Source organism: Pezoporus occidentalis, unplaced genomic scaffold (assembly GCF_034315485.1).
Source record: "Pezoporus occidentalis ecotype Australia unplaced genomic scaffold, CSIRO_AGI_Poc_V1 ctg10, whole genome shotgun sequence".
NCBI classification, from domain to species: Eukaryota; Metazoa; Chordata; class Aves; order Psittaciformes; family Psittacidae; genus Pezoporus; species Pezoporus occidentalis.
Genome location: NW_026912779.1, coordinates 8,858,946 through 8,874,082, shown reverse-complemented (window position 1 = coordinate 8,874,082; position 15,137 = coordinate 8,858,946). Strand labels below are relative to the sequence as shown.

General features: G+C 42.0%; 1 protein-coding gene across 1 annotated transcript in view; it reads right to left on the bottom strand.

Annotated features, from left to right (window-relative positions):
• PCSK2 (proprotein convertase subtilisin/kexin type 2) overlaps positions 1-15,137 on the bottom strand; it is a 108,557-nt gene that overhangs the window by 80,136 nt on the left and 13,284 nt on the right. Inside the window, exon 2 of the mRNA XM_062610990.1 lies at positions 6,480-6,584. Coding sequence (XP_062466974.1) covers positions 6,480-6,584 — 105 coding nt within the window. The remainder of the gene's footprint in view (positions 1-6,479; positions 6,585-15,137) is intronic.

Sequence of the window (15,137 nt, the reverse complement as noted above, 5' to 3'; positions counted from 1 at the left end):
TCTTCTGCACAATATGCTTCATTTTGCCAGGATGACTGAAGACAAAAACACCTTCAGCTCTTGTTTGGTGAACAAGCTGCAAAGCAGCTTCAACCAACAGAGTGTAGGCTTGAGGGTGGCTGCAGCTTTTTTTCAGCATTGGAAAGGAGACATTTCCTCTAATGAGCTTTTCTTGGCTGTTCAATATTTATTACAGGTACTTAAGCAGAGCTTTTATTACTTAATGTTCCATTTCCTTCCAAAAGGATAACGCCAGTGCTCATGTAATGCTGCCCTATAGTCTCATAAAATCAATGGCAGCTCCAAACTTTTCCTGGGTATAATCCTACCAGCATGCCAGCCCCATGACAGCATATATTACAGCAAAATGCTTAACAGACTTCACTGGTAAGTCTGTCACCACTACCATCCGCAGCAGGAATGTACAGAAAAGAGCTGAAAACATGAAGAGCTTTTTATCCTGATATTTTCCCCTATCTTTCTACCCTAATGCACATATCCATACCTCCCTGCACAATAGAGAACTGGCTGGGGGAACTGAAGCCTCCCTCTAAGAGTTGAGACTGGGTAGTAACCCTTGGGCATTACATTCACTTAGAGAATGTCTATTCCCACAGATGTTCAAAGTATCATATATCTGAGGTCTCTGCTGTGATGAACCACATGGAAATTAATCCCTCTACCCACAAAGGGAGTCAACAGCAGGATTACAACAATACACTGGTCAGGTGCTAACTCTTTCCTGCGGGATGGATTTTTGTATTGCTGTCCCTTTGCTTTCAGGAGCAAGCCAGCTTTCCACTCAGATGGAGGAAGCATCTTCGGATTGATTCCAAGCTTTGATCCTAAATTTATGAGGGAATAACAATCACTAGCACTGGTGAGGAAGATGAGAGATCAAGATGTGGGGCACGGAGCAGGAGTAAAGATGCCAAAACCAGCCATTTTAATAGAAGTCACTGTAAATTGCTCTCATTGCTATGTTTCAGGGACAGAATTGCCTGTCTCCAGTACCAGAAGGCTGGAGAAACAGGTTGCACCTCCACAGAATTACAGAGATTCTGACCAAATCTGCAAAGAAAGCTACAATGGCTCCTCCCCTTGCATCCCCAAGTCACTGCAGGTACACTCACTGAAGAATGGAGGAAAACTGAGGAAAACTGGGTTCTCCTGATCTTATCATGAGGATTTTCATCAAAGGGGAAGTTCAGTGCTAAGGGAGAGAGGAAAAAGGCTCCACCTTTAACCCATCTCAAGCCTGTCATTAATGCTGCCACAAAGGGCACTGCAAGTTGCCTCAAATTGCGCTGCCGCTGCTAAGGGCTGCTGTCTGCTAAGCGGTGGTGCTCTTTCCAAGCTGCCGACCCTCTTTCCCCCTGTTAAAGGTGACCATGGATGAAATACCCAGCTTTGGCAGCACTTGGCAACCCCCTTCCTGGCATCACAGGGCACTTCTGCCTTCCCAGGTTGCAACGGTCCAACCACAAGCCACTTGTGTTAAGGGGACATAGGAAGGATATGAGGCAAGGAAGGATATAGAAGATTTTAATTTAGTTAGTTAAAAGCTTAGATCCTCTGCATTTATGGCCCCTTTTCTTCCCTCGTTCCATGATACAAGCAGTCTGGGAGTACTCTTAGCTATGGGTACCTAGAGACTAGACCCTTAAAAAGCTACACATCTGCCCTTCCCAGACTCCTGTACCAGCATGAGTATCAGCCAAGTCTCTCTTTAATCCCTTTCTTCACCATGATTGCCATCACTGGGATGTTTATGTCCAAAAAAATCATAATCTAATGCCAAATTCACTGACCCTCAGTGGAAGATTTCATTTCACCTTCCCCCCTCTGCAGATACGTATTTATTCCCCCAACACAGATGCACTCACATATAGATATCAGTAATGGGACTCCGCTTTTCTCTGTATATTAAAGCCTCTTTCTTGAGTGGGATTAATCTTGGCAGCTGTCTGACAGGAGAGACTGTGTGGGAGGAAAATGGTTTTATCTAAAACCTGAAAGAAAGCAAAATAATCTTCGAGGGAACAAACTGTGTTTCAACTCTTGCTCCTTCAGTGGAAGACTATTTACCAACAGAATATATGCAACAACAGCAAAAACACAGTAGTATTGCTTTGAAAGGTAACAAAAAGACTGTGCATTTTCTTCCCTTCCCTTTTACTTACGTGGCCACTTTCAAAACACTTAATAATACAGCTGAGTCTCTCCACAGGAGGCCTGAATCTAAGTCAGTTTTGAAAATCAAGATGAAGCAAATCCGATTAGTTTTCTTATCTGTGATGGACAGGGAAGGTCTCCACTTCCCATCCTGCCTCTACTATACTTCCAGAGACAGGAAACTTTCATACCTTTCAGTATGAAGCATCTCCGTAGTTCTGATTTGCTTTTCCAGAGCAATCACACTGACAAAATATACCACTGTTCCTCATAATTAAAACCAAGGTTTGCTCTTACAGAAGCTGTATTTCCCCTTGCTTACAGGGAAGTTTCCCTTGGAAAAGGTCACCTCTCTCTAAGGTTGTGTTGTGACCTGCTCTCAGGAGGCACCACTCTTTGCTGTCAGTGTGGACTGTTTCCAGTCTCCCTGATCTATCACTGTGCTCCTCTCCATGTCCTCTTCAGCTCATGGACTGGCTTCATGCCCAAATCATTCAACCTTTTTTCTGACTCTGGGCTTCTGTTCCAGCCTGTCCTGCTTATTCTCTCTTCACCTTCACGCTGATGCCTGGTCCCATCCTACTTGGGCTCCTCATTACCCTTATGTCACTCAGGGTTCTTGCCCCCTGCTGTCACCTCCTCCCTGCGTCAATGGGTCATGGCAAGGGCTGCTGCCCTGCCTCCAGCTCCAGGGAGTACAGCAGCTACTTAAGTGAAGCTTTCCAAAGCAAACCAAGCCTAATGGCTGACCTTTTGGTCTGAGAAATTTCAGCTAAAGCAATTAACAGATAATGGCAAATGAAAATGCGATTTTGCATGGGGAATGCTGAATATCTTTCTGCTATGACTTATCTCATTAAACATTCCAGCTTTAACATGGAACAATGTTAAACAGACTTCCCCCAGTCCCACCTATTTAGCACAAAAGGTACATATGGTAAAATAACAAAATACAAGTGCACCTGGAAATCATGGAAATTTGCATCTGATACAAGAGTTGTTTCTGAGCAAGCCTCTCCTGGAAGGTTCTCTGCACCTCAGAGAATGTCATTTAAATAACTAAACAGCCTCCATTTGAAGCAATTCAGATCACTGTGGCATTTGCCATGCTGACAGTGAGGACCTGAGAGGACCGTACCGACAGCAAAAGCCAAGATACTTCATGTGCTTGCACTTTCTTCTTGAACAGTTCAGTAGAACACACTATATGATGCTATTACATATGCCTTTACCTGCTGCCAGCTCTGCTTCAGGCTTCAGCAACACTAATGTATTAAATCATGTCAAATCCATCATATCTGAAGCTGGTCTTCCAAACAAAGATTCAGTTCTTGCTGCATCTCTAGGAAGACATTTTATTAACGCTCCATTCCTATCCCCTTGACAGCAATGATGTTTATCACACAACTGCTCTATATGTTTAGCATATCTCCAAATTATTTTGGGGAAAACAGACAGTAAATTTGAACACAACAAAGCTTCTTCAAGCATTATAAAACACATGCAGAGCATGAAAATGATGCAGTAACCTGTTTGCATAGTGCTTTGCCATCCATCTCCCTGGGCTCTTCAAAAACTGACATGGTTCCTCAAGGGACTTACTTGATTAAAGAACATTAATTAATTGAGTGAACATCTGTGCTGTTTTTCAACTAATAATTAAAATTAGCTAGGAATTGTAATCTCCTCCAGAGCAAAAAGTATACAGAATAACTGCAGCCCACTTTCTCACAACGTTTGGGTAGAGCTAAACAACTACAGCACTTACCATAAGGGTTCCTAAGAGATTTGTAAGGTTCTGTGGTGGAAGTTTGCTTCCTGGCTAGCCTGACAACAGGAACATTTTATTCTTGGCTTCATGCGCTAACATATTAACTATGACAGTGCTGACATTTGTTGCTAAGTAAAATTGAATGTAAATGGTCTAGAAAGCTGCCATTAAATTTAGGAATTATTTTTGGAGTTTGAAATTAAGTACTGTCAACACAACTCATGTTTCCACTTATACATAAATATGACAGGAATTTTAATGACTTCTCTAAACTCCATGTATAACACAAAGAAGGGAAATAAGAGTAATGATTTTAATTGCTCTCAAACTGTGTTACAAAACACAACCTACCTGTATGGTATCGTAAGAGCTCAAGGACTACCCATGAGGACAAAGTAGGTAGAAGGGGTAGATGAGAAAATGTCATGTTACACGTGGAAATGAAATGTTGCTTCCATGCCCCTTCCGTTCTTTTCCTCACATGGGAGATATTCTCACTCATTTAAACACAGGGCCTTATTCCCTGCAATCAAAGGAGGGAGCCAAGGAAAGCCAAGCCATTGGTATGCAGTATCAGGAAGAGGGGGAGATTAACAGCAAAAATGAGATTTCATTGAACGTGACAGAAGCCAGCCAGCAGTTCGAAGACCACATATATCAGATGACTGTGAAAGAGAACACCTCTGAACAAGAAGGCAGATTCATTTAAGCTGCTCTTAATAGCAGTGCAGACACTTAGCTTAGAGGTAGTCAGTGCAAAAGCCAGTCTGGCATGAAGCTATGTCATATGAGGCTGCAATGAGAATTGGTGGATTCACACAAATATCACAGGTATTTGTAAAATTTTCAGAGGCTTACAAAAATACTTATTTCCAGTACAGAGGCACCTGCACACAATAACTGTACTCAGCCACTAGCCTGCAACGTACTCACTTGTATGCTTTTTGTGAAACAGCTTTTAACAAGATTGGGTGGTTCAGAGAAATGAAGGCACCCCTCTCATGACATCTGTTTAGTATCCAGTAACTGTAGGTGGTTTCTCAATGGTTTACTTTCTGATCCCTGCTTGGCAACCTGAGAATTTCTGTTCAAAGCAGGTTGAAGGGTCTCTTCCTCACAGCCCCTCACCTGTACCTGGTACCAGCTTTGTGGTAGGGAGAAAGGACAAGATACCTTAGAGCACTGGAAGACCTGTAGCAGCCCCAAGGCACCTGCCAGCACTCAGCTCCCAGCATCTCTAATATGGCTCCCAGCTACAGAAGCAAGTAGCCATGTGCATCCCAGCTGGACCTGGGCTTAAAACTACTTGAAAGCTCTGCAGAAGTAGGAAAATTAAGCTGACAATTCATTTGACCTTGCTTGCTCTGGTGTCACAACAATCCTGATCTTATTTAACCTATTTTTCTTCTCTTCCTACTCAGATTATCATTTTCTTAAGTGATCCAACACCATATAATATCTGGCAAGAAAATCCTGTCTGGAAAAATATTGTTCCTTGCTCTTTTTTTGCTCACAGTACAGAGTTTAAATCCTACTGAAGGATTAAAAAAATAATCTAATTGCTGTCATGCTATCATTCTTTAGCCTTATCTACTTTCTTTGGGCAGTAAATACACTTCTTATGCTATGTGGCCCCACTCCAGCCTAGTATTATACTAGTGTAAAAACTCTAAAGAAAGGAAAAAAGAATTTGCTAGTGCCAGCTCATGGCCTTTCCCTCCTGTCAGAAGGGTTTATGCTTCTGAAAAACGAGCACACTGTTTGCAGACTGTGAGCAAGAGCATCTAAAAGAAATGTAGTGATAGAACAAGGGGTAATGGGTTAAAACTTAAACAGGGGAAGTTTAGATTGACTATAAGGAAGAAATTTTTTACTGTTAGGGTGGTGAGGCACTGGAATGAGTTGCCCAGGGCAGTTGTGAATGCTCCATCCCTGGTAGTGTTCAAAGCCAGGTTGAATCGAGCCTTGGGTGACATGGTTTAGTGTGAGGTGTCCCTGCCCATGGCTTGGGGGTTGGAACTGGATGATCTTAAGGTCCTTTCCAACCATAACTATTCTATGATTCTAAATATTGGCCAGTATACACTCTCCTAGTACCCGGTGTGTACACTATTCCCTGAGAAAAAGTCCCAGTGTGACTGCAGAGAAAATGCCACCATTCACACCACAAGGTCTTCTGGACTGGATGGCCCACGGACTAGCAGGATGCATGCAGGGGATGACCGCAAGATGTACCCTGGATGGCTCCTCCCTATGGCAGAGAGAAGAGTGCACAGAGATGTCCTGGAGACTCTGGCATTACTGGGTCTTACTGGAGAGAGGATACATTTCAGACAACGTGAGAGTATTTGTAACAGTGAAATAAAAATAAAAGCTGGGGGTGTTTGGGAGGTTTCAAGCCACCAAGCTTGAAAGAAGCATGGGGAAGCAAACACAGCCATAACCACAGGTTTGATCATCAACCTGACCTCATAAGAAATAGTCCGTGTCACACAGAAAAAATGACAGGTACGCATAATGATGAAACACTTACCCTGGAATCCTTTTCCAGATGAAGCTTGTGTTGAAGACTACGTCTTCTTCTGGCTTTGGCAATGCCATTGTGATAAAAGAAGTATCCAGTATCTAAAAAAGGGAGCTGAGGAAGAGAAAGAAAAAAACATCATGGAGCTACTGGCTACTGATACGGATGACACGAAAAACTGTTGCATGTGAAGTGACTCAGGAATCTGCAAAAGGACTCTGGAAGAGTTATGCAATGTCACTTCTAAGTTACTTCTAAGAAGTATGCCCAGAAGCATTAGTGTTATTTACCACAGGTTTACAATGCATAACTTCACTTGTACACACTTGGTACTATTTTCACCTTATGTTTAAGGCTAACAATGCCAGTATTTCTGAAGAGCTTCCCAAACCATATCAGGATTATTTCCCATTTCCTAAAACAGCCAGAAGAAAAGAATAAAATAAACTGCAAATGATTTGAAACTACCACAAAGAATCCTTCAGCAATTGCTACACAAGGCGCTACACAAGTGCTTTTCTGAGCCATTATTAATGCACCTGAGCTGATGCTGTAAGCAGTAAGGCAGAAACCAGTGATTTACACTCTCAGAAAACATGGTATTTGGAATTTCTTCTGAACACCAGGCGTCCTGGGTTCAGCAGTAGCAGTCATTTTTCTCCTTCTTGGTAGCTGGTGCAGTGCAGTGTTTTGACTTTCGGCTTGGGAACAGAGCTGATAACAATGATGTTTTGGTTTGGCCAAGGACTTGGTGAGCTAGGGAGGAGGGGAAGCTGGGAGGAAGCAGACAGGACACCTGATCCAAACTGACCAAAGAGGTACTCCATACCACAGCACGTCATGCCCAGGATGTAACTGAGTTAGCCGGAAGGGCTAGGACTGCAGGGTTGGAGGAGGTATCAGTCAGTGCTTGGTCGGGCTGAGGGGGGCAAGTTATCGGTTGGCTGGTGGTGAGGTGATGTATTCTCTTCCCTTGTTATTTCCTTTTTCATTGTTATTACTGGTGGTAGCAGCAGTGATTTGTGTTATACCTTAGTTACTAAACTGTTCTTATCTCAAACCGGGGGAGCTGCTTTCTTTTGATTGTCCTCTCCATCCCTCCAGGAGTGGGGGGGGGGGAAGAAGGGGGGGAATGAGTGAACGAGTTGCCTGACTGGGTTTAAACCACAGCACCAGGTAATGGAACATATGAAGAATAATAAGAGAACAGGATGCTCACAGTGTCCAGGTGGGAACAGGCTTGTACAGCTTTATTGCCTAAGACATTTAGGCAGCAAGCAAACACTTGCCAGCCCCACCTAAAGCACGTACCAGGGAAGGAAGTTGTAAGTCCATTACTAAATGCATCTCTCTTTCTGCAGAGCTGGCAGAGTGATTGGAAGGCCAGTAGATATTTAGCTTTGGGAAGGTGAAAAGACATGGAGTTAGGAATTCAGCATCCCACTCCAGTAGTCAGTTAGAAACCTCCATTTGCATCTCAAATTCTACAGATTTTTCTCCATTTCAACTTAACAGAGAGCTTCACATTGAACATTTCATGGAGTCATGGAATCACAGAATGGTTTGGGTTGGAAGAGACCTTAAATCTCATCCAGTTCCAATCCCCTGCCATGGGCAGGGACATCTTCCACTAGAGCAGGTTGCTCCAAGCCCCATCCAGCCTGGCCTTGAACACTGCCAGGGCAGCCACAGCTTCTCTGGGCACCCTGTGCCAGTGCCTCACCACCATCACAAGGAAGCATTTTTTTCCTAACATCTAATCTAAATCTCCCCTCTGTCAGTTTAAAACCATTCCCTCTTGTCCTGTCACTATAAGCCCTTGTAAAAACTCCCTCTCCAGATTTCTTATAGGGCCCCTTTAGGCACTGGAAGACTGTTAGTGTCTCCCCTGAGCCTTTTCTTCTCCAGGCTGAAGAAGCCTGGAGAAATCTAAGCAAGTAACTCTGTATTTTTAAACTAAGCTTCACTTTTAAAAGTTGGGAAGTACGTTAATGCTGTGAACATTTCAACTTCAAAGGTTAGGCTACCCTGCATGCAAAATAACTACTTAAAAGAGATACTCCAGAGCATCTGTGACAGCCCTGTTCCCCTCCTTTTTATTATCTACATTTCATGATAATGTAAACCTCTTAGCAGGTTCTCTACTGAAAAACTGAGACTGACGTTGAGATATGCATTATGAAAACCTTGGCTGAATAAGGGTATCAGGATCTTACTCCATAAAACAGATACTGCTCCTGTACAGAGGTATACACAGTTCACAAATATCATTTTCCTTCTATGAAATTATCTCCTGTTTCATTAAATCTATCACTATAACTGGTACAATTCTGCAAATACATTATAGCATACACTCAGAGCAGTGTGGGAATGGAGGATTCACAGTGAATTCTGAAAGTCTAAAATTTGGTCACATTCCAAAACCAGAGTACACGAGGATTTGATTTTTTTCAACATAGTCCTTTTTTATGTTAATTGAAGCATTTAACATCAATGAAATCAAAGCCTTTCATTTTCGCTTTTAGAATTCCATTGTATATGATACATAATACATAAATGCAAAGTTACTTAAAAAAAAAAATCAAAGCATTCTGTTTCAATATAAAGACCTCTTTTTAAGTGTTTATGAAAGGTTAAGGAGATTTCATCAAAATCATAATGGTTCCTTGGAGCTGATTTGCAGGGCTGACTGGAGAGCTTTTCTGGGCAAATAATCAGAACATCTTGCTTCAGCTCCACACATACATGAAGAACACAACAGCTGAAGCAGAAAGAGAAATGAGGCTTTGAAAGCTCATGGCAGTGGCCACAGAAGTCTCCTATGCTTCACGTCCAGCCTCAGAGCTGCATCTTATAATTCTGTCTGGATTGAGGTCATTCTTTAAAAACCAGGTTTCTGTTTAAAAAGCATATACCTGGCATCTTTACCAACTGGGTAATCAGGTATTTCCCTAAAGCAGAGCTTGGCAGTAGAACCGACTGTCCAGGAAAAGGCCCTTCCCCCATGTTGAATACATTACTCTATGACTCAAAAATATGCAGGGGAAAAAACATCTAAATAGCCAGATCAGTTACAGCTTGAAATCCATCTCGTCGTGCTAACCACTGCACCCAGCACAAGCTGTGGTTCAATTACCCCTCTAATTCTCTCAGTGAAATCAAGCTATTTTCCTTCTTTTTATCTCAGTTATCAGCCATTCGAATCAATTCCAGTCAAATATTGCGCTTGATGCTCTTCCATTAAGGAATATTCTCAGCAATTTTGAAGGTATCTGGGAATACACAACACATCCACTGTTCATTTTCTGTGCAGGGTTAGTTTCTAGCGCCAGCTAGAATGAAGCAATGTATTATACAGTAAACTTGTAACGCTGGTGTACTCAAGTCTGGCCAATCACAGTCAGTACAACAATGGCCAGGTTTACGGACAAAATCATGAATAACTTTGAGACTGTTCCACTCTTTCCACAGACATCCCAGTACTCAGATAGTTTACAGTTCTCATGGTCTTCATTTTCATACTAATTCAATGAAACTTGGGGGGACAGATGGAAGGCAGTTAAGTGAAGGCAATACCTGAAATATGATCAGACACCATGGATTGTTAATAATTAATAGCAGAAGCCAAGCAATTTGCAGGAAGAATCTAAACTCTGCAGTTAATCCTTAAAATTAATGAATGTACACAAAGGAGAAGTCAGACACCAACAAAAGGCCTAAAATGTCGCATGCTTTGATGAGGATTTTGCATTGACCACTGAAGTGCTCCCATTCTGATGAACTCCTGCTACTGAGCCAGTAACTCCCCTGCAGTAACCAAGTGGCAGGATGCAGGCAGCTCCCAGCAGGGTTTACGTTCCAGCTATTAGCTGCTCCAGGAGATCTACTCTGATCTGGAGCTGGAGCAAAATAGCAAATAGCGAAATGAACAGTGCATGTAATGAAGTGAAATGAAAACAGAAGGGCTCCTGTACATAAAAAACCCTCCAAAGTGTCACCAGCAATAGCTACTCTGTAATATTCTCGTTGTAAAGCTGGAATGGTATTTGAGTGAAATTCCTATTTCAGCAGCAGCAGGTTCTGACTGTAACATGGAAGAATGATGCACTCGGCCTGGTGGTTCAGGTTTTTTCTGCAAGACAGAAGCAAAACTCCCTGTCCTCAGAGAAAATTAGCAATTATGTAAGATAACTAATCACTGGAGAGTACTTCAAGTGAGGAGGATTATTTAGAGTTAGAAAAGAGTCTACCATTGCCTTGACGTAGAAACACGGACCAATACAAAATAGGACTCTTGAGAATCTCAGGAATTACAGGCACTTCATTACTTTCAATATTCAATATAAAATTACTGGTGAAAAATACATACAAACAAAACCAGCTTCACAAACAGGACACAGCAAGTAGAGCAAACTCCTATGTACCCACTTTTCTTCTTTTCTTCAGATTTGCAACCTCCTTGCGGTTACTAACAACTCTATATAAAGATGAAATCCTCTTTAAGCTCCTTCCTAAAAACGACGTGGACCAGAAAATAACTTTTGAAAATTCAGTCTTCAACTAAAAGGAGGAAAGAAAGACTCTTTAAATGGAAGAGGCTTAGCTGGAAAGCAAAACGGATGTACCATTTGGTAACAATTCACATTGTGCATAGTACCAATACCTCTGGGGTATCCTGGCTGTTCTCAGATTACTGCTCCACCAGAGAAGTCCAGGTATAATTGTCATTGAAATACAAATAACTAAGTTAAATCCACGGTTCACAGCCTTTCTGCACTCCCCTCCTTACATCTGACAAATATTCCCCAGCAACAAAAAAGAACTTTAAAGAAATTTACTGTGCTGCCCTAGATGCCACTAGCGGAAAGAAGGGTTGTAAATAGGCAGATACAATTCTCCCCTGTGAGGCATTTCTTCTGGCTGCTATAATGTCTCCCTGTGAGTTTTAGGAAGTGACAAATAGAACACAAGAAGTAGAGGGAACTTGGTTCCCAGACCTACCTTTAACATCAAATTTTACTGACCCCTTATCTTCGACATTACATTTTCCTGACTGACTTCAGGGCTCTATCTGTATACACCTCACAAACAACTTCATGGTGCCCACAAAAAGCTTAAGAACAGGTTTGATTGCCCCCTTCTATTTTAATGGAACTGATCTCTAACTAGTCTTCCTATGCCACCCTTCACGCTGTATCACATAATGCTGCATCCCTACATTACAATCCTAGTCTTTTTGTATCATTTCCAATGAATTCTCCCTGATATGGTAATAATTCTAAAACTGGCTTATTTCAACTTATTGTTAAGGTTCCTCTCCCAGGCTACCAACAGAGACAACATTCTGTAACAATTTTCTTTTGAGCAAAATCCTTTAAAACACAAGCAAAAGGTGATGTATAACAAGTTACCCCTGGGTTGCCTTCTTTGATTGTCACCAAAATCAGCATAAATGGATCCTTCAGTGAACAAGTCACAGAAAGCCCTCATCCATCCAGGCTGATGACAAAGACCCTCTCCAGGGCTGCCTGCCTTTGTACGAATATGTGGCCAGGCATATGAGGGCTCCAACAAGCACTGGTGCTAAAGAAACCCTTTGTCTGCTCTAAGGAAAAACAAAATACCTATCCTGCCTATTAAAATAAATAAATACAAACACACAACATCTCTTACCACCAGAACCCAAGCACAGCTCCTGCCTTTGAAAGGGGCCATAAATCTGCACAGGTGAGCTCTTTCATCACATTACTGCTCAGTAATTACACCAACAGAAAACATTACCTAAACCTGGCACGAGTAAATATACATGGAGCCTTCATGGGCCCTACAGGCCCTACTGCTTCAGTTGCCATTATAGCTGAAGCACAACAAAGTGCCTCCCAGCAGAAATCAGAAACCTTTTAGAAACCTTTTCATCCCAGTTTCACCAAATGCACTGAAGATGCTTATAAATATTCAATATGAATTTTTAAACTCTCTCTCATTTTCCTTCACCCCAATTAGCATTAGAAATCATTTTACTTTTAAATACACAGATGGGAGCCAAGTCTGAAGTCAAAAGCACTCACTCACTATAGCGACGAGGGCCATGTAAGAGTAGAGCCAGTTGGAAACACAGGGAGCCCCAGGCATCAAAATAACATAGAACAAAGGACAGACAAAAAGGGATTAATTCAAACGTTGGTGTAGAAATGTGAAATAGCACAGAGGACTAAAGCTGTGCCAGAGCCTTCCCAACATGAAATCCAGACCACTGAGTCCCACAGCCCCAGGCAGGGATTTCACACTTTCTCATTAGTGTGTTATAATTACTCTGAAGGCTCAGCATAAGGATCTCTGGTGGAGCTAGGGATCTGCACAAGCTCCAAAGAGCCCTCAAGACTAGCACAGTCAGGTCCAGGTCTGAGTATTATGATTCAGTCTTCCTGGCTCATTTCTCATTGCACCTGTGTCTTATTTAGCTGCCTCCATCAAAGCTTAATCTGATTGTACTGGCAAAACTGGCTGGCGGAGGTATCAGCCACGGCTTTTACACTCCCAAAATGTAAACCTCATGTTACAACATCATCAGGAGATGATCTTTGTCAAATCAACCCATTAACACTCAGTACATTTCTCCTGCAAAACAATTCTGAAACACCTTAGATATTTAAACATATTTCCAACTTTGCTTCATATACCTGTCCAACCACCTCTTGCAGAATCAGCAGCTGGTAATAAGAAAGGATTGTGACTATTTGATTGAGAGATCCAGAAGTCTGTGCAAATACTGTAATACAATGATAACAAGGCTACCTGTTACTGTTATTTAGGATATTAATTATTCTGTATTCCTATTATCCTGGCCACCTTCCTTAAAAAGTTCTATTATATCTGAAGCCAGCAGAAGTAGCTTCCAATGGTTTCTGAGAGGCTCCCTCACACCCCCAGTGAAATGTCTTCTCCTCTAGGAACAGTGTGAAGTCAAATGTAATATCCACAGACCCTGCGGGACATATAAATAAAACCTCTGGATTTTATTTATCCAAAAAATAAAACAAAGCCTTTCATCTAGTCCCTCTTGCAAGCAGGAACCACAAGGTCAAAGCATCTTCCCAACAGCTGGACATGAGGGTTTTATTAAATATAGGGAAGTAAATGGAAGAAATGGAACCACCTGTGGACTGCTATGTCTAGTCTGCTCATGTGGAACTCATCTGAACTCCCCACACAATTCATGATAAAAAAGAAGAGATACACTTTTAGAGCATGATTAATCTGACCTACTTTAGGCGGCCATGTTAAAATCAGCAGAGCTGAGCCCCAGGAGCAGCTCTTCCACTCCAGAGACTGTAAGGGGAGCACTGCTGTACACATTCAGGTAGATCAATTCCGATGTTAGATGTCTAGTCATCATTTTCTCATCAGTCTTGTTCTTACAGTATCACACATAGTGCTTTTCCAAGTGCTCACAAAACACTGCTCCATTAGTTTGCTTTCAAGTTTGTAATATTTGGAATTTGATTTGCAATTGAATGAATCACACAGGTTTAACGTTTTACTGTATTTATCTTGTTGTTAAGTTTGTCACTGAAGATCTTCATCCTGCAAGCACATAACAGTCATTTAAGGTATCAGTGACAAGACTGTGGATTTGCTGATAGTTTTATCAGTGAATTGGAGAAGCCATTTGAGGCTTTTAAAAGAGTTATTCTAGTTCATGTGAATGGATCTGTGCATTTTAGAGAGATTTCTCTGTTACTCCCCAGTAACCATAAAACCCATTACTGATTCTACCGCATTCACTGTTGAAAGCAGGATACTTTCCAGATTTGGAGAAGAGAAGAATGCTCTTGCCTATATGCTAGCACTCGCATTGGACTGTCTGAATTAATCCAGATTGTCACTACCTCGAATAGGTGACTGTTACTGTTCAGCTGACAGCCTGAAAGCCTAGCAATCATTATCATTATGTCCTCTTACATAGATGTTGAGGATCCTGCAAGAAGAGCACCTCAATAAAGCCCTGGGCACTAGGAAGAACAGAATCATGGACTCAACTAGACTGGAAAAGACCTTAAGGATCATCAAATCCAAACAGAAATTATACTTCAGACATTCTTGCGAGGCGCTTGCCCCAGACTCTCCTAACTTGGTCATGTCAGTAGCGACATCAAGGAACTGCTCCTCAGCTTGTATAAATGACATTGCAGCCAGAAAACCAGTCAGCACTTGACCCAGTTAAATAACTGTGGCTCCTTTAGCCTGTGACAGTCAATGTTTTAACAATACGGGTTAAAAAAGGATGGTGCCCTGAAAGTGGTTTTGCCACATTTTATTAACAAAGACTAAAAAAAATTTTGCTGTAAGTGCCTGTCTCCTGCTTGGAGTAATGGGGCTCCTCTGGGCATTCTGCCACTCTTGCAAGGTTCTTCTATGTTTTCAAAGCATCTCCCAAGGTGATAATATTCTGTGAAAGTTTCCACACCTCGAGTAACCTTCTCTCCAAGGTTGTTCTACCCAGAACCCTTTCATTTGCATTGCCCTCCCTGCTGCTACTTCATATGGTAGCACTCTGCTGTAGGACAGAACCAAGACTAAAACTCATCTTCAGAGATGCTGGGTAACCCCAGTGCCTCCTAGTATCAAGAGAATCTCAAACAATTACAACTCTAATGTTACCTCAGA